We start from the raw sequence: 19,833 nt of genomic DNA, 5'->3' as shown, positions 1-19,833 counted from the left end.
AAATGGGATTAAATAGCTTCTGGCTATTCTCTCTTCGCAACACCAATAATTATTCCGTGGCACAATGGTTGGGAAACACTGATTTAAAACGTACCAATGTTAAGATGAGTGTACGCAATGATGTGTCCGTTTGGTTGTCGTAGTAGGAAGATAAGATTATGAATGGTTTATATAATATATCATTGAAATTGAAAGGAATGCAAGGACGCGTGACAAAACTAATGAAATGAGTAAGGGAGTATTATTAAAGAGTGAAATGGTAAAAATTGTGATTGAATACATTATCAGTCAAACCAATAAAAAGTGGTTTAATTTAAACCTGCAAGTTTCACATTCCTAACTATGGTTGGTATTTGTTTGATATTTTTCTCGACATGAAATATTGTTGTCGCACAACATGGAAAAAAGTACATTTATAATTGATGTTCTTTGCTGATAAGGTAAGACCGTGGCTTTCGTAATTCATGTCATTAAGGCCCATGAGCTGAAAAATGACGTCTTCGCTGAAGTCCTAGCAAAGAAGATATGCCAAACAGACTGTCGATAGTAAATCAAAGTTTTACAAACAGCATTAGAAAACTTTAAAATTGTATTAGAAAAAAGAAAATCAAAGAAACACACTAATTTGGGCACTTAAACTAATTCAATATAAATTTAACAAGAATTCAAAACGGAGAAGTTATGATTTTATGCGTTATAACTAATTAAACATTCCGTTATTTTGTGGCTTTTAAAGACTAGAATGCGTTTATTATTAACTTATAAATTACATTTAAAAAAAAGAAGACTATTAGATTATAGCAAAATTGAAATTATTCAATATAAAAATATGTGTATAAAATTACGCATATTAAAGACAGAACACAGCTAAATGTTGCAAAACATGAAATATGAATGTAGGTAATAAACAATTCTTATGCAATCAACTTTTTTAGCATTACAGAGAACTACAATAAATACTTTTAAAATCAAAACGAACAATATTTTTTAAAAGTCAAAACGAAGATATTTTAAAATCATAACCAATAGATTATTTTACAAACGAAAACGGACGATAAATTAGTTTAAATGAAAACCGAACTAGTTAACAAAAACATTTTAAAAATTAAATTCAAACGAATAATACTAATATAAACAAAGTTACTGGTAAAAATTCAAACATACGGTATTAAAACATTTCAAGAATCTATTGTAGAATTTAATTAAAAGTTTAAATTTTTCTTTTTCTGAAATTTTTACTAATATTGTCATTTTCTTTGCGACGTTAAAACACTTTTTCAATTGTTTTGTGCTCTTTTTTACACTAACAAACATAAAGTTAAAGAAAAATAAGACCAATACCCGTTGCCGATGAGAAATCAATGGCAAGCAGCTGTTGCAATAACGAAAATGTGTTTGCAAATGTTATCGAAAGAGGTGAAGAGTACTGGAAACATGGGGAAACTTGTTGTCACTCAGCTCCCAGGGAACACCACAGGCTAATTTCAGGGAAAATCTCTGAAGACCTGTGTGAAATCTCCTTATGATCTAATAATATTAAAACTCATTTTACGATTTCTTTGATAAAGAATTGATATATACGATGGTACTTTTTTAAAAATATCCTTATGAAATTTCAAATGTGACTAATAATTAAACTTCTAAAAAATCTTACATTGTTATATTCACTTAGCAATAAATTCTCTTTTAATTACATGTATCCAAATGTAACGGCTGACGAAAATACGCTGTGTGTGGAGCGTCAAAAATAGTTCAAAATTCGAAAAAATAAAATAATGATAGAAATCCACCCAATAAGTGTTACTGTGACATTTTCTGGCACTTATTGGGTGAATTTCTTTCAGTATTTTGTTTATTTTTTTTCGAATTTCGTACCATTTTTGACGCTCCGAACACAGCGTGCTTTCGTCAGCCATCTTGATTGCCTGTTTCCATGACAGCTCGATACTAGTTCCTTTTCGAATCGAATAAAAACTTTAGATTTCGTTAAAATACACAAAACTTATCCATTAAGACAGAGGAGTAATATATATTGCTGTTGGTGAAATTTATTTTTTATATATTTGAATTTTTTACCCTTTGTTCGTTTATTGGCGTCTCTGCGAAGTCCCCGAATATAGTTATATATCTTCTTTCGGTTTTGTCATTAGATTTTATCTACTTCCGGTCGTTTCTTGGATCCTCTGACCAGATTTAATAGACCAAATTCAATGACGTCAGCAAGTTGTATAACTTTCGTTCCTCGGCTGTCTTAATATATTACGAAGTCCACTGTAAGGCACTTTAAAAAGAAGTTACAAGATCTGATAAAATAATTGAAATAACTCAGATATTTTTATAGAATTCAATAAGAAATTTTTAAATAATGATAAAGAAGAATTAAGAGTATTCGGAGATCATCGGATGGAATATTTAACAAGTGTTTATTTGTCTATTCATATTGAAAATGTTCAGTGCCATGTTTTTATGGTTAAAATGAGTATAGAGTTAAACATTATTATTGTTGTTGTTGAGTTTTCACAAATGCCATCAAAGAACAACCTGAGTGACTACAAGTCTCCATAGATTTTCAGTACTCCCCACCTCATTTCATAACATTTGCAAATTAGTTTGTGTTATCGCAATAGCTATTTACCAGTCTTCTTCTGAAGTTTCTACATATCCGGTTAGTGTTTGTAGCTAATGTGTATTAGTCTTTGCATTTAAGGAGTTCCCTTAATATTTCAGCTGTTTTCATAATTGTTATCCGTTATATATTCTCAGTCATCATTACCATCATCATCATCTTGATCACAGCATATATTTTAACGTTCTCCTCATTTTAAATCATTAAAAATCATTATAGCCAACATTTTCAATTATAGCCAACATTTTCATAACAGCAATAATTAGGTATGTGCAAAATGAATGCCGATGCTCAAAATGTACAAACCCCTTACTTTACTTATAAAATCCACCAAAAATCAGGAAATTAACCAATTCTAATGAAATTTTCAGTATTTATCAAATAATGATCACGGAATATAATGAATCATTATTTTTATTTAAATTCTGGTGGAAATGTATTATTTTGTTTAAACAAAAAATACTTCTTCTATTATAAATTATGGTTTTCAGTAGTAAAAAATGCATATTTTTTTTTCTTTTTTCTGAAAATAAAGCATTGTAAATTATAACAATTTAAAAAAAAATCATGTAATTTTTACAGGACTATTACGAAAAAAATCTATAGTTCGTACTAACGAAATCGATACAACTCGGAGAAAATAAATTTCTCGAACTGCCGATATTATCATTGAATTAAGCATTATTTATCTAATATTTTCACACAAAAAAAAATTTGATAGCAAATTTTTGGGGGGTTTTTACGGTTACATTTTTAATGTAATCTTTATATGGAAGATTCTAATATTTTCATTGCACACATGACCGTATAATAATTAACATAAGATAATTTTAATATAATCTTGGAAAATAAATTAAAAAAGAAATTGAAAATCAGGAACATACAAAAATAATTAAATTATAAAGTAGTAAAAATTATACGAACGTTCCATGTTGGTAAGTAGGAATGCACAGTCCTGAAAAGAAAAAGTTTTGCCCACTCACCTCCCTTCTGCAACTACTTTTAAGAGTGTAATTTTTTTCTATAATTATAAATTTTCTTTCCACTTTGAATTTTATATAAATATTAATGAATGTGGCGTAATTATTTTCCAATGAATTAATTGTCAGTATAATTAGTGAATGTAATCAACATTCATGCAGTTTCAAGTTTACATTCTATTAATAATTGTTTGAACATTTTTAATGAATAAATTGTTATTGTAACTTAGTGAATTTAATTGGCCTTTCAACACTTGAAATAAATTATGTCTTTTATGCGGTTCCATATTTCTTTGAATTTTGCCGCCATGATTTGTTTTGACACGATAAATAAACTTCCTTGCTACCAATGCCATATGTTTGGATAATTATGACATTTTTAAGGAAAAGTTAAGTACATTTATTAATTCATTATCTTAAGACTTTAACTTAATATTTTACCTGGAAATAATTCCAGAAAACTTATATTTCTCTTGCCGGAGGTTGTCATCTTTGTAGGATTCTGTATTCTTGTTTATTACTTTTAATTCAACAATGCTTTTATTTTTGGCTTTATCTACCTCGAGTTAGAATGTTCGAGCTTCTTCGAGCTTTACCTCATAATTAAAATACGATAATGGAACGTCGAGTTATTTTGTATTAATTTGAATTTGAAGAACTCATTTAAGAACTGGTTAAGAGTAATACAATTTGGGTTAAGTATTAAGTTTAAACTAGTTCCGTTCTGCTACATTTACAGCAGATGAGCTAACAGGGTTATCTCATAGGACTAGTGAATCTCTCGACAAAGGCTCCCTTTCTATGGCAATTGCTCTTGACATATCAAAGGCCTTTGATAAGGTATGGCATAAAGGCCTACTTCACAAGATTACCAGCTACGGTATCACTGGTAAAGTTTTCTCAATTATTAAATCATTTCTCTCTGATAGGCTCATAAGAGTAGTCGTTGATGGGCAGAAATCAGAATCCCACAGTATTAATGCTGGTGTCCCTCAAGCGTCCATCCAGGGGCCCAATTCTCTTCCTGATCTACATCAATGATCTCCTAAAACACATACTTAAATCATTCGTTGACATCCATGCTGATAACACGATCATCTATGGCAACACATCAATGGCCGTAAATGACAAAGTTCTCTCTGATTCTCTCTCCTCTGATCTTGGCGTGTGGTACAATTGGATAAGAGGTGGCTGGTTACTTTTAATGCATCTAAAACCAAGCTTCTATCTTTACATCATCAACGATCTGATCCCTATCTGGCATCAATTGAAATGGATGGTTCTCGTCTAGGGGAGGCTCCATGATTTGACAAGCTTCTGGGATTGACCTTTACTCCTGATCTGAAATGATCAAATATGTTGCTAAGGTCGCTGGAAAAATGGTGGGATCCTTCTACCGCTCCAGAAGATATCTCACTGTTGATGCAATTCTCTATCTGTATAAAAGCCAAGTACGTCCAAGGATGGAATACTGCTGCCATATCTGGGCAAGAGCTGCTAAAAACCGCCTATCCTGCCTTGACAGAGTAAAAAAAAGACATTGTAGCCTAATGGGGGATGCCCTTTTCTCTTCCCTGCAACCTCTCTCCCACAGAAGAGACGTTACGAGCCTGTCGTTGTTTTATCGTTATTTCCATGGGAAGTACTCGTCTGAGCTTCAATCTCTGATCTCCCATCGCCAATCTTTCATGAAAAACACCCGTCTAGCTGAAACCACTGTCAGTAATTTTCTCCACTCTTTACCTGTGCTTAAATCAAAACATAGATTCCATGAACAAAGCTTCTTTCTTAGAAGTGCAGGCCTGTGGAACACTATTCCGTTTGCCTGTTTCCTACCTGAGTACAGCTCGGATGTCTTCAAGTTCAACATAAACAAGTTCCTGATGAACCGTCCACGTAAGTAAGACAGTTTATTAGATCTCCATTACTAACGATTACTACGATATTGTCCCATTGATTACTGTACATGCAATAACCCTTACCCCGAGTGGCCTCCTGGCCTTGATAAGTGGTGACTTCCTCGTAAAAAAAAATAAATAAATAAAAATTATATTTTAAACTCAAGTTAGTTGAATTAGTGAGAACCTAACTGATCCTCTAGTTTTTCTTTCTCTCGTTCTTTTATCCTCCCCACTTTGTTTGTTTTTCGACAAATACCGGGTGAAAAATGCTTAGGGACGAAATGTTCTCTCTTTTCTTTTTCTTTTTTACCCCTACTTGCTTTAGGTTGCATCTCCCACTGTCATCTGTTTCAAACCTCTTATTCTGTTTTTTTTTGTTTGTTTGTTTGTTTGTTTTTTAATTATTATTTGGCTTCTTCTGGAATGAATATTAATTTTGTTTTACTTTGTTTTTCTGTCCTTTCTTTCTTTATTTCATTTTTGTCTTTTACTTTTTTTTTGTTCGTTCTAGTTATTTTATTTTTCATACTCTTGTTTATCTTTTCTCCTCGAATTAAATCCTCCTCTAGTAAACATATCCAGATCAGTTTAAATATTTTTCAATCACATTCTTTCGATTTTTTTCTTTTGTTTTGGCTCTAAAAATATTAGTTTTTGGCGTGTTTTTATTTAGCCAACCATAAGGTGTTACCTCTTGTAGACCCGTGCTAGGGGTTACAAATGAAAGAAATCACAAGTAGTGTAAAGTGTATAAAATATAATATGTATTTATCATAAAGAAAACAGCAGCCACTAAATTGGTATGAGAGGAACGTGTTCGTAGCATGCGGTTAAACATGGTATGAATGTCTTCCTTTGGTCTCTGAAACCAGTGTTATTCATAGGACTAGTTGATTCCACTTAGTACTCAAATAGGGGTGATTTGTACCCCACAACACTTCCCTCCCGAGCTTTTCATTCCCCTACGATGATCGTATAGCTCTTTTTCCTGGGGTTGATCTCTATCGGGTCGATCATTTTCCTTTTCCTGGAGGATCAACCGGCTGCTTGTGGTGTTACCAAGTCGAACGCGTCATATATCTGGTCCATTACTTCTTCTTGCTCAGCAGGTGGTTGTCTTTTGTCATCAGTTATATGTTTCCGAATTCAGTTTAAATGTTCCTGGGGATAAATTGTGGACCCTTCATAATGTAGACCCTCCGCCCGATCCTTTTCTGGACTTTTCCTAGTTCCCACATTGTACTATTTTTGTGTACCTGGAAAAATATCTTTTCACCAGGTAAATACGTCTTTTTAGTAACTATAGTATTTGGCGGTTTCACCTGTTTTGGTGAAAGTTTCTCGAAAACGTCCTAATTTTCCTCGCGAACATTAACTCTGCCGGTGACATCTTTGATGAAGTCCTTTCATTTGGCATAATTCGGTAAACTTGTAAAAACTGTTGTATTGCCTTTTCTTAGGGTGTTCCTTTAGCCTTCTTCAGAGCTCTTTTCAACGTGTCTACAAACCTCTCTGCCTGACCGTTCTATCGGGGATGACAGGTTGGCATCGTTATGTGGTTAACCTGGACATTCTCACAGAAGCTTTTAAAATCTGCTGAAGTGAATTGTGTGCCATTGTCTGATACTAGACAATCAACCACACTAAACCTAGCAAACAATTCGTGAAGAGCACTGATTGTAAAATCCGTTGTTGGATTTTTACATCGAAATACCTCAGGCCATTTTGAAAAACTGTCTACCACTATTAAATAATAGTTTCCATCCAGTGGGCCTGCGTACTCTATGTGTATTCTTTTCCATGGGTAGTCCGCTTGAGGCCATGGGTTAAATTGTATCGCGGGCGCTTTTGCAGCCAATGCGCATCCCTTACACGACTTTACCGTGCCTTCTATATCAGTGTCCATACTTTTCCAGTAAACGTGGGACCTCATGAGGCTATTCATTCGCGTAGTCCCAGGGTGCCCCATATGAAAATCCTTAAGAATTTTCTTTTGTAGTGTAGTTAGGATTACTACTTTTCTCGGTACAACAGTACCTCATTGCACATAGAATAAGCTTCCGCTGCCGATTCGTCCGATTTCATTTTTTGTTTCATTTCTTTGATGAAACTATCTCCTTCAGCCTACCTTATTATATCTTCCAAAGTGACTGGTAGTTACTTGATCGTATTACATAGTATTTGTGTATAGTCCTTTTCACTTTGTAGTGACGCTATTACTGTGTCTTTAAGCGGTCACCTCGATTTCGTGATTAATCGCGACAATCCATCTGCGTGACTTAACTTCGCAAATGTAAGAAATTCCATACTGAAATCGTAATTCAGTAGAATTTTTTTTTTTAATTAAATTTTCACCCCAAACAAGGCACACCGTCACTTTGATGTAGGGGGCTACTATCAGAGACATAATCTACAAGGGTACTATGTGGGAAGTTGGGCAGCAAGATGTCGCTCCACATTACACTTGAACTTCTGCATGTCAGTACAGTTGGGGAAGCAGGGTCCCGGAAGTGAGTTCCAAAGTCTAGCAATTCTGGGGAAGAAACTACTGGAGTAGAAGGCTCTCTTACATTTAGGGATCTCTATTGTGAAAGGGTGGGATTTAGCTGATTATCGGTTCTGTCGGGGGTATTTACGTTGGGGGGGTACAAGTGCTTGCAGTTTGTCAGAACATTCACCGTTAAAGTACTTGTAGAACAGGCAGAGGGATGCAACATTACGTCGAGAACTGGAGCTACTTCGGCGAGCATTTTTTTAACAGCACAGCTGGGATGAGATCAGGTTCACATGCTTTTGAAGTGTCAGTTTTTATGATAGCATGCACCTGAGATCGTCTAGTGTAGCGTCTGTCCACAAAGAAAAGTCAGGGAGGGGTGGTTAGCAGGGTCCCGTGTGGAGTTGGAGGCAAACCGACTGGCAAGCATGTTAGCCTTCTCGGTTGCTGAGCAAACAAGCTCATGATTGTTGGGTAGTGGTGAAATAATTGATTGCCCATTATTTACTACATTGTTGTAGATTTTCCAGTAGTCACGGGTTCCTAATTTCTGTGCTTCAATGCGTTTTTGAGTGGTTTCATTAAATTCTCTCTTAGCTGTCGCTATTTCTTTCTTACAGTTACTTCTGGCTTCTATATACTTCTGTCTGTTTGAACTGGACTTATGTGGTTTAAATCTGTGATATGCATGCTGCCTTTGCGCAATTCAGTAGGATGGTCCCCCATCTTTGCAGTCTGTTGGCTATGTAAGTTGGCAGACCTTTTTTAGGGCCAAAGATGGTTATAAGCGGCTTATGGTCAGTTTGTAATTTAAATTTACGACCGTGTAAAAATCGGTAGAATTTTGTAAACCAAATATGATCCCCAGTGCTTCTTTTTCGATTTGTGAGTAATTCTTCTCGTCAGGAAGTAAAGTTCTGGACACATGGGCGATCGGCTTAGTGGACCCATCAGGCATCTTGTGTAGAATGCACACCCCGGTCCCATAAGAACTTGCGTCAGTTGCGACACTAATTTCTTAAAAGTGATGTTTTTTTTTATTCAGTGCTACGTTTTCGAGTACTAATTAATTTATAGAGGCGCAATTTCACAATATAGTGACCCCAACGTGATTTGGGCATGCAATCCTCTGACCGATACTGTTTACCAGTGACATTATCAAAATGTTACAAATGTCATTTCGAGTTCGCTATTTTTTTTCAATTCAATCCCAGATTTCTTTTCCTCATTTTTTTTTTTTACAAATCAGTAACTACTGGTCGAGCCCGGGGACCACTCGAGGATAATGGTTCATGAGTGTACTGTAGTCAACGGGAAATATCACAGTAATCGTTAGAAGTGAAGATTTGGTAAATTGGATTACTTAAGGGGACGGCTCATCAAGAACTTGTTTACGTTGGAGTTGAATACGACCATGTTGTAATCAATTGGAAAGCAAGAAAACGGAACAAAGTTCCACAGGCATACAGTTCTGAGAAAGAAGCTTTCTTCATGGACTCTACGTTTAGGTTTATGCACAGATAAAGTATAGAAGACATTATTGATAGTGGTTTCAGCTAGACAAATATTTTTCGTGAAAGTCAGGCCAGGAGGCCCATAGATTGGAGCTCAGACGAGCACTTGCCATGAAAATGACGATAAAGCTAAGACAGGCTCGCAACGTCTCTTCTGTGGGAAAGAGGTTAAGAAGAGGTGGGAAAGAGGTTAAGAAGTCTATTTTTGAACTCTGTCAAGACAGGATAAGGTCTTTCTAGAGCTTTTACCCAGATGTGACAATAGTACTCCAACCTTGGACGACCTTGGCTCTTATACAGATAGAGAATTGGATCAGCAGTGAAATATTTATTGTAGCGACAGAACGATCCCACAATTTTTACAGCAGCCCTGGCAACAGATTTGATGTACGTGTTTCATCTCAGATCAGGAGTAAAGGTCAGATCCAGAAGCTTGTCAAAACATGAAGCCTCCCTAAGACAAGAGCCATTCATTTCAATTGGTGCCAGACGGGGATCAGAGCGTTGATGATGTAAAGATATAAGCTTGGTTTTAGATGCATTAAAATTAACTAGCCACCTCCTTCCCCATTGCACCACATAAGATTATTTCTTTAGTACTTTTTTTTTATATTTTCCCTTTCTTTTAATATGCATTTCCCTTCAAATTTTCTATCGGTTTCTTTACAAAGTGTCGTAATGGCTATTGTATTCGTATTTATTTTAATTCGAACTGATTATTAGCAATCATTAATATATATTTTTTAAATTTTAAGGATATTTATTTAAAAATAATACATAATCATCTTACCAACTGGAACTTTGAAGGTGCGAATTCTTCTGTCTGCAAAAGAAAATACTTTGAATGGCAGATAAAACATAAGCATAGAATACATTTACACAGACTGTAAGTTTTAGAGCAATGATTTTCAACCTTTTTTGACATGGCAGTACACTATTGATTTTTTGTTTCATTTTTGCGACACACTTAAAAAAATAAATATTTTCTACTTATAACGTCTTTTTGCAATAAAATGATATAAAATAAAGATATAATTGTTATTCACATAAAGCAACATATCCTGTATAAAATATCCGGTAAAGAATAACAATGGTGAATGTAAGTGGGACAGTTGTTTTGCCTGGTGTTTCTTAACTATTGCTGTAATATGTGAGCGAATGTGAGAGAGATACGTTCTTAATTATTCTTCCATATTTTGAACTCTTTCCAGCTTTTATTTTAATGTTGTTTAAGTAAGAAAATCTCAGTTCATGTAGATACGAAGTTTAGAATTACAGATCTTGATGGACTGTTTTTACTTAGAGTTATATCAAACGTTGTGTGAATATTAAGCATTTGAAATTGTCCGACAATCTGAAATTGTTACAGTGCTTATTAACTATGGACGCAAATGTCGTATAGTCCTGACTCTCTTTATGTGTAAGATTCATGCATTTCCATCTTTTATGAGAAAGGCTTCTTTTTGGAGAGTAGATCTCCATTAATAGTTTGACTCATCGTCAAACGACAATTCGTTGTTTTTTTTTTTTTTGGTATAATATAGCCCACGAATTTATTATGTTTGGATGTACCTAACTTCCGTAGCAATAAACGAACCTTTTTTTAATCAATCCATGCACCGCAATCAATTTTAAAAAAGTCTTCAAATCTTCTGAAATATGCCTCAAACCTTAGGTGTTCCTCGGGAGCATAGTGAAATGTATCAATAGCTGACCAGATCGCGTTTGGGGAAAAAGCCGTGCTGGTTTCTTCGCCGCTGTCCTTATTCACTAAAACCTGCGTTATCAAATCCATTTGTTTATCTAACTGGTTTTGTTGCTCTAAATGTATTTTCTTCAATTCCAATATTTGTTCATTGATTTCTTTCCAATCTCTTTTCAGTTTTTTCTCGAAGAATTTCATTAAATCTAACTGCTTTTCCAATATTTGCTCGTTCATTTCTTTCTTTTCTCTTCCTCGTTCTTCTTTGAGATATTTTATTAAATTTTTTTCTGTATTTCCAATTGCTCTTTTCGGAACCGTTTTTCAAGTTCTAATTGTAGACTTTGTTGAAATTTCAACATTTTCCAAATTTGTTTTGCAAACGTCCATTTTTTTACGGTATGGAATTACTTAATATTATAAAACTATTTTTTTTTTCAAAAACAACCCAATTAGTCGATTTACTTTTCCTATAGTACTAACTCTATAGAAAACCCCCTTTACAAAATTCGTACCTGGTTATTAAACGAAAATTTCTTTCATATATTTATTTCCTCGTGTGGCAATTTTATGAGAAAATAATTCGGCGTTTACATTTATACAGAAAGCAGTAGATCTCGTTTGTCGTAATTCAATTTTCGTACCATTTAGGTACTGGGTTCAATTCCTTGTTGATCCTACATATTCTTTGCTCTTTTTTCTTTAAAAAGAAGCTACTTATCTGTGAAAGTGAGTTTCTAGCATTTATTTAATATTGGCATTAATATATTTTTTAATATATATTTTTTTATCTTAAGGATATATATTTAAAAATAATACATAATCATCTTACCAACTGGAACTTTGAAGGTGCGAATTCTTCTGTCTGCAAAAGAAAATACTTTGAATGGCAGATAAAACATAAGCATAGAATACATTTACACAGACTAAGTTTTAGAGCAATGATTTTCAACCTTTTTTGACATGGCAGTACACTATTAATTTTTTGTTCCATTTTTGCGACTCACCTCTCATGAATTTTTTTTATACTTATAACGTCTTTTTGCAATAAAATGATATAAAATAAAGAAGATTATATAAAGATAATTCTTATTCACATAAATCAATATATCCTGTATACAATACCCGGTATAGAATAACAATGGTGAATGTCAGTGGGACAGTTGTTTTGCCTGGTGTTTCTTAACTATTGCTGTAATATGTGAGCGAATATGAGAGAGATACGTTCTTAATTATTCTTCAATATTTTGAACTCTTTCCAGTCTTTTATTTTAATGTTGTTTAAGTAAGAAAATCTCAGTTCATGTAGATACGAAGTTTAGAATTACAGATTTTGATGGTCTGTTTTGATCTAGAGTTATATAATCTTCCAAGAAATTCAAAAGGCGTGCAATAAGCGGTATCATCATGATCAAGAAATTGAATGTCTTCATTAGACAAAATGGAGTTAAATAGCTTCTAGCTATTCTCTCTTCGCGGCACACCAATAACCATTCCGCGGCACAATGGTTGGGAACCACTTATTTAGAATGTATCAATGTTAAGATAAATGTAGGCAATGATGTATCCGTTTCGTGGTGATGGTCGCAATGGGATAATAAGACTATGAATGAGTTATATTTCATATGAGATGATCGTATTTCGTGGTTCGTTAGTGAGGACACAGGCGGAAAACCATTATTATCTATACTCTTATAGATTTGGTTTTGTTTGCGTATTGATTTCATATTTAAAATTCTTTATTTTTTTATTTAAAAAATAATTTACAACTTTGTTATATATGGGTTGTGGAAGTGCATTTATCTGCATAAGATATAGCTAATTTGCATGTTCTTTTAAACATCTATATTAATAAATTCCCTATTATTTTTTTCGGTTTTCTTATTTTTTCGTTTTTTATTTTTTTTACATAGGCGTCACCACTTATCAAGGCCGATAGGCCACTCAAGGATAAGGGTTAAAGAGTGTAGAGTAGTCAAAAGGACAATATAGTAATCGATAGTAATGGAAGTTCGGTAAATTTGTTAACTTAAGTGGAACGACTCATCAGAAACTTGTTCACGTTGGACTTGAAGACAACCATATTATAGACAGCTGGAAAGCAGGAAAACGGAAGACAATTCCACAGGCGTGCAGTTCTAAGAAAGAAGCTCTGATCATGGAATCTATGTTTAGGTTTAGGCACAGATAAAGAGTGGAGAAAATTATTGATAATGTTTTCAGCTAGTCTAGTGTTTCTTGTGAAAGTTTGGCGCGGGGGACCATAGATTGAAGCTCAGTCGAACACTTTCCATGAAAATAACGATAAAGCAGAGACAAACTCGCAACATCTCTTCTGTGAGATAGAGGTTGCAGCGAAGAGAAAAGGACATCTCCCACCAGGCCACGAAGTCTATTTTGAACCCTATCAAGGCAGGATAAGTCTTTTCTAGCAGCTCCTACCTATATGTGGCAACAGTATTCCATCCTTGGACGTATCTGGCTCTTATATAGATAGAGAATTGCATCAGCAGTGAGATATCTACTGGATCGATAGAAAGATCCCACCATTTTTCCAGCGGCCTTGGCAACAGATTTGATGTACGTGTTCCATTTCAGATCAGGAGTAAAGGTCAAGCCCAAAAGCCTGTCAAAACTTGAGGCCTCCCCAAGACGAGAGCCATTCATTTTAATTGATGCCAGATGGGGATCAGAACGTTGATGATGTAAAGATAGAAGCTTGGTTTTAGATGCATTAAAAGTAACCAGCCACTCCTTTCCCCATTGTACAGCGTGATCAAGATCAGAGGAGAGAGAATCGGAGAGAACTTGGTCGTTTACTGTCTTAGATGTGCTACCATAAATGGTAGTGTCGCCAGCAAAAATGTCTACGAATGATGTAAGGATGTGATTTGGAAGATCATTAATGTAGATCAGGAAAAGAGTTGGGCCCAGGATGGACCCCTGAGGGACTCCAGCATTTATACTATGAGCTTCTGATTTTTGCCCATCAACTACTACTCTTATGAACTTATCAGAGAGAAATGATTTAATAATTGAGAAGACATTTCCAGCTATACCATAGCTGGAGATCTTGTGAAGTAAACCTTTATGCCATACCCTATCAAAAGCCTTTGATATGTCAAGAGCAATTACCCTAGAAAGGTTGCCTCTGTTGAGAGATTCGCTAATCCTATGAGATATAACTGTAAGCACATCTGCTGTATATCTAGCAGAACGGAAACCATATTGTGTGTCACTAAGAAGGTTATTTTTGCTGAGATGGTTGATTACTTCTCTATTTAACACAGATTCCAGCAACTTACTCATGACGCACAAGAGACTTATTGGCCTGTACTGAGAGGGGGATGAACGATCACCTGAATTCTTAAATACAGGGCATACTGATGAGATTTTCCAGGGTGATGGGAAGCAATTCTCCATAAGACAACGTTTAAACAGTTTTGTAAGTATGGGTGCTAGTTCTGGTTGAAGTTTTTTGAGTACTATAATTGGAATATCGCCAGGGCCGGTTGCTTTACTGGAATCAAGGTTTTTGATTAGCTTCGCAACATCACGTACAGACATTTGTATATCACATAGTGAGTTTTCTGATACAGGAGGAAATATTGGGGGTTGCCAGCCTTGGTCGCAAAGGGTAGAATTGGCTGCAAAGTTCTTGGCAAAGAGTTTGGCTTTGTCTGATGCTGACGAGATTAACTCAGGTCCATTGATGATAGTTGGGATAGAGCACACGCTTCTTATTGGATGATCATCTTTAGTTAACGTGTAATTATATTCTTTCGGATATTCTACATGATTTACACTTGCGTAATATTTACGTAAAAAGGTTATAATAAACACAATAAATATAATGAACCTCTTTCTCTCTCTCTCTCTCTCTCTCTCTCTCTCTCTATATATATATATATATATATATATATATATATATATATATATATATATATGTATATATATATATATTAAATTGCCTACTAAACTCCTCCGTCAGGTTTTGGTCTACAGACATGATACTTAATATATAGGGTATTCGAACCCATGCGAAACTTTATAATTGGGTTTTAGCCAGGGAAAATTGGTGCAACAATAAAATAAAACGGAATTTGCTAGGTGAAGGTCAAACGACGGCATTACGAATATGCATGCGTAACGTAATAGCCATGATTCATGTTTTAATTTTTAGCCTTACAGCAAACATATCTTCATATTTCAGGCATTAACGTCAAAGGAAAAAGCAAATCGTATGCTAAACGTCGTGGTTTCGATTCTTGGTGATGGAGCACGGGTCATTTTTTTTTTTTTTTTTTCACTTTTTAAATCATTACTATACATTGGGTCCAATATAATATAATAATAATAAATTCGAAATCTTCATTAATCAAAATATCATATTTAAGCGTACTTTACGACCGGGAAATACCGGGCGGCCTGCTAGTATTCTATAATTAGAAGATGAACCCGGCGTTGCCCGATATTAAACGTAACGTTATTCTTTTCAAAAGGTTACGTAAGAAAACGGAAAGAAACTGAGGCATGTGCGTGCGAATATTATGTTTATTTTCTAAACAGTTCACTTTTTGTAATTAAAAAAATTTTCAAGCTGAGATCAAAACCAAGACCTAAAAACAATCAATTACGATAACCATTATCCCGATCTGAGTCAATTACGATAACCATTATCCCGATCTCCAAAAGGTGTTTTCAAACTTTCTTATTCTTAACATAATGTGAACGATTAGCGCACATGCAGTCGTGAGACAGTTAGCAAACAGAAAAAATCATACGGCCTCCACGTACCAAATTTCTTCATGTTTACTCCTTAGCAGCCCTGAGGAAAACGGATTAAAAGTTTTTTCACATGTCTGAATATCCTGTATACCAAATTTCAATTCGTGGAGTATATAGGTTAAGAAATGCCCTCACACACATTCTTAATTTTATAGATCTATAGATAGATTATATTAGCGAAAATAACATACTCTTCAAATGCATTAATTTTATATTTCAAAATTAGTGTAATTTTTAACATATTCCTTATTTTTGTTAATTTCTTTCATTAAAATTAATTGTGTGTAAGCTTTACACCAACTCCTTTGTCTTCTATCCTCCATGTCCCTTCATGGCGATTAGATGTGGCTTAATTAATTCAGATCAACCGACACTTTAAAGCAGGGCCATTATTTAAAAAAAAAATATTTTACTTCAGTTACTTAAATAGTCGGATCCAGAGTGCTAGAATGTTAGTAAAAAATAATAACTTACATGTTGGTCTTGGATACACCCACACTGTAAAAAAATGTAAGAAGGTAATTTACTGAATGATTTATAAACGTTTATCACATGAATACATAATAGATGCATAAAGCATACATAATAAGCACATAAGGTATACATAATTAATGCATAATAAACACATAAGGTATACATAATTAATGCATAATAAACACATAAGGTATATATAATTAATGCATAATAAATGCATAATGTATACAAAATTAATACATAATAAATATATAAGGTATATACAATTAATGCATAATAAATACATAAGGTATACATAATTAATACATAATAAATATATAAGGTATATATAATTAATACATAATAAATGCATAATGTATACAAAATTAATACATAATAAATATATAAGGTATATATAATTAATGCATAATAATGAGGCCAATGAAATTGATATTGATTACTTCAAAACTGAATACGATTGAATTTTTCATTAGATGAGCCTTCTCTTTTTCCCTCCTCTCTTCTCTCTCTTCTCTCTCTTTCTCTTTCTCTCTCTCTCTCTCTCTTTACACCTCTCTTTCATTTATCCTCTCCCTTCTTCTATTTTCCCTTTCTCTCATCCTTCTCTTCTCTCCCTCCGTACCTCTCCCTCATCCTCTCCCTCGTTCTATGTATGCATATGTATATATAGATGTGTATTATAGTATGTGTGAGTGTTGTGCATGTGTGTTTGCATATGTGTGTGTGTGAGTGTGTGTGTGTGTGTGTGTGTGTGTGTGTGTGTGTGTGTGTGTGTGTTATAAGACAAAATGGCATTATGAAAATAGAAATTTGCATTATTTCTTAATTCATCAAATGTTCAAAAACACGAAATATAACGAAGGATTTCAGCAATGAACAACTACAGTTTCCTTCTTTTGCCTTCTCCATGTCAATAACTCGTCATTGCTCAATGAGAAACGTACGTGCGGCTCACCTTCTTTAAATCAACTTCCCTGTTCTTCAAACGGTTGGTTTTTATGCGGTCAAAGATCATTTAATTTGTATACGAACTGCGAACATTCACGTTAATTCGTGTGATTGTTGAAGATAAAATTAACAGCACGTCGCTGTTTTGTTTTCTTATTGTTTTAACGTGAGCGTTTCTGAGGCAAGTTGTTGTACTCACTTTGATCTTGTCTGGATAATAAGGTTTCGGAATATATACAGCTATAGGTTTCTGCTTCCAAACGTCCACGTAGAAAATAGCAAATAAAACCTGAACTAAAGCATAATATTCGATTTAACTAATAGGGTATTTTTTCAAAAGTGTACTATATTTTTTTCAGAAGAATTCAAACCTGCCTATCTATACTGACTCGATGCAATGGCTCTTTTCTTCATAAATCTGAAAGGGCAATTAATTATGTTATATTTTTGTATAATTTTATTTTAATTATTTTAATTTTATTTCATTTGGTTAAAAATTTTGGAGGTGCTTCATGTTTTTATTTCATTTTTCCTTTAATTTTAAAATACATTTTCAGTTTTTCTATCTGTTGATTTCTCTGGCTTTCAACCATGAATTCTTTTTATGGAAATGTTATTCTCATTTTACACTCATAAATTACCAATATCTATATATTTTATAATTCATTCGGACGATTTATGCACGGTGCGATGCAATTAACATGGAAATACACTCATGCGTATGCGTGTGCGTGTATTTGCATGTGGTACAATATAAGTATACAGAAGATGAATTCGGAGTTATGTATGGAAATATATGAATCTGTGTATTATAGTATTTATGCGTGTTGTGTGCATATGCTTGCATATCTGTGTGTGTTTTGTAAGATAAAATAAAATGATGAAAATAAATATTGTCATTATTTAATTCATCAAAAGTTCAAAAACACGAAATAATACGAAGGATTTTCCTCATTCGATGAAGCTTTAAAAATTTAGATTTTTTTCATTATAGGAAATAACTAGCAAAATAAAAGTATAGTATTGCTAGTTAGCATAAAATTGAAAAGTTTGAAAACTACAATGTTGGAAAAAGTAATTTAAAATACAAGAAGGAAATTGAAAATCACGTCTATACATCAAAATGTAGTCAAAAAGTAAAACTTTTGTTCTCTTTTGGAACATTGTATCTGCTTTTTATTTATATTTGAACGTCTCATTTTATGCTAGTAAATTACCCATATCTATATATTTACCCCCAACTACTATAGCTAACTGGATTAGAGAATTACGTAAAATAATACAGAATTCAAGTTGAAATTGTTTATATTAAGTAATTGTTTATATTAAGTAAAGAAATACAAACCGATTAAATCTAGTAAATGCAATCTTTCAACTTTTGAATCTTATTATTTTATAGTATTTTTACAATTTACTTTACAAGAGGCAAGCAGTTATCCAAAACTATTTGCACCGATCTAGGTATATGCTTTTTCGCCTAAGATCAGAATAATTTGCCTCGGGGATAAATATACTATGAACAGAGATTTGAATGATGGTGCCACAAATAGGTATTATTAATATGTTAGAACCCAATGCAGCAGAGAGTCTGTCAAAACCACCTACAGCAAGAAATTCCATCAAGTATTGGAAACTAATAGATACCCCATACCAACTATTGAAAACCTCGGGAAACCGAAAAGCTGGACATGAAACATTCTCTTCAATACTTGCTTCCTAAAGTTGCCGTCCTTTAATTAGAGTATCACCACGGCTATCCACAAAGCTATACATAAAGAGGGTGCCAATAACCAGTCAATGCACATCAGGCCATCACTGCGGCAACAATTAGCAACACGCAGCATCGATTACAACAATACATCTTGCACCCTAGCAAACTGCTATATGAACACCACAAATATGTCAACGCATGCTGCAAACCGTACACTGCTTACTATGAAGCACGTGAAACAAATCATAGATCGGTAGCACACCAAGACTTTCACATATTAGAATCAATGAACAATTACCAACGCACACCTCTTCCTTTCACATGCACGTGCATGCAATAGCAATAACAAATCTATCATGGCCACTGAAACAAACGTTGGCAACCTTCGAAGTAAAGAATCTATTTTGATAGCAAAATTGCACCTATAAATGATCGCAGACATGAATTGGGATCATATTTTTAATTTAATATACATAGTTCCACAGCAATTCCAAAATAAAAACATAAAACTCAAATGAATAGACAAATCAATAAAACCGTTGAAACGCTTCCTGATTAAACTTAACAAATTAAATAATCTAATAATATTATAATAGGTAGACGTTCCAATGTTATAATAATGATACATTATTGAATTGCTGGATATTTAATTATATGGATTATTAATTTTTTAACTCAATGGGCTTAAGCTAAAA

At 33.8% G+C, this 19,833-nt stretch overlaps 1 protein-coding gene across 14 annotated transcripts in view; it reads right to left on the bottom strand.

The window, feature by feature from the left end:
- The window catches only part of LOC145277057 (uncharacterized), a 100,798-nt gene that overhangs the window by 45,389 nt on the left and 35,576 nt on the right, over positions 1-19,833 (bottom strand). For 12 of the 14 annotated variants that reach the window (XR_013868096.1, XR_013868099.1, XR_013868097.1 and 9 more), the window contains 3 exons: positions 16,480-16,503; positions 12,050-12,082; positions 10,306-10,338 (listed from right to left, as the gene is read on the bottom strand). Coding sequence is in view for 9 of the 14 variants with exons in the window: in XM_080128719.1 (XP_079984845.1) it covers positions 10,306-10,338; positions 12,050-12,082; positions 16,480-16,503 (90 nt within the window). In the remaining 5 variants the exon portion in view is untranslated. The remainder of the gene's footprint in view (positions 1-10,305; positions 10,339-12,049; positions 12,083-16,479; positions 16,504-19,833) is intronic. The other 2 variants (XM_080128723.1, XM_080128718.1) reach the window with 1 other exon arrangement.

This window comes from Euprymna scolopes, chromosome 5, assembly GCF_053919585.1.
Source record: "Euprymna scolopes isolate OS-2025 chromosome 5, ASM5391958v1, whole genome shotgun sequence".
Taxonomy (NCBI): Eukaryota; Metazoa; Mollusca; class Cephalopoda; order Sepiida; family Sepiolidae; genus Euprymna; species Euprymna scolopes.
This window is presented reverse-complemented; position numbering and strand designations above follow the sequence as displayed.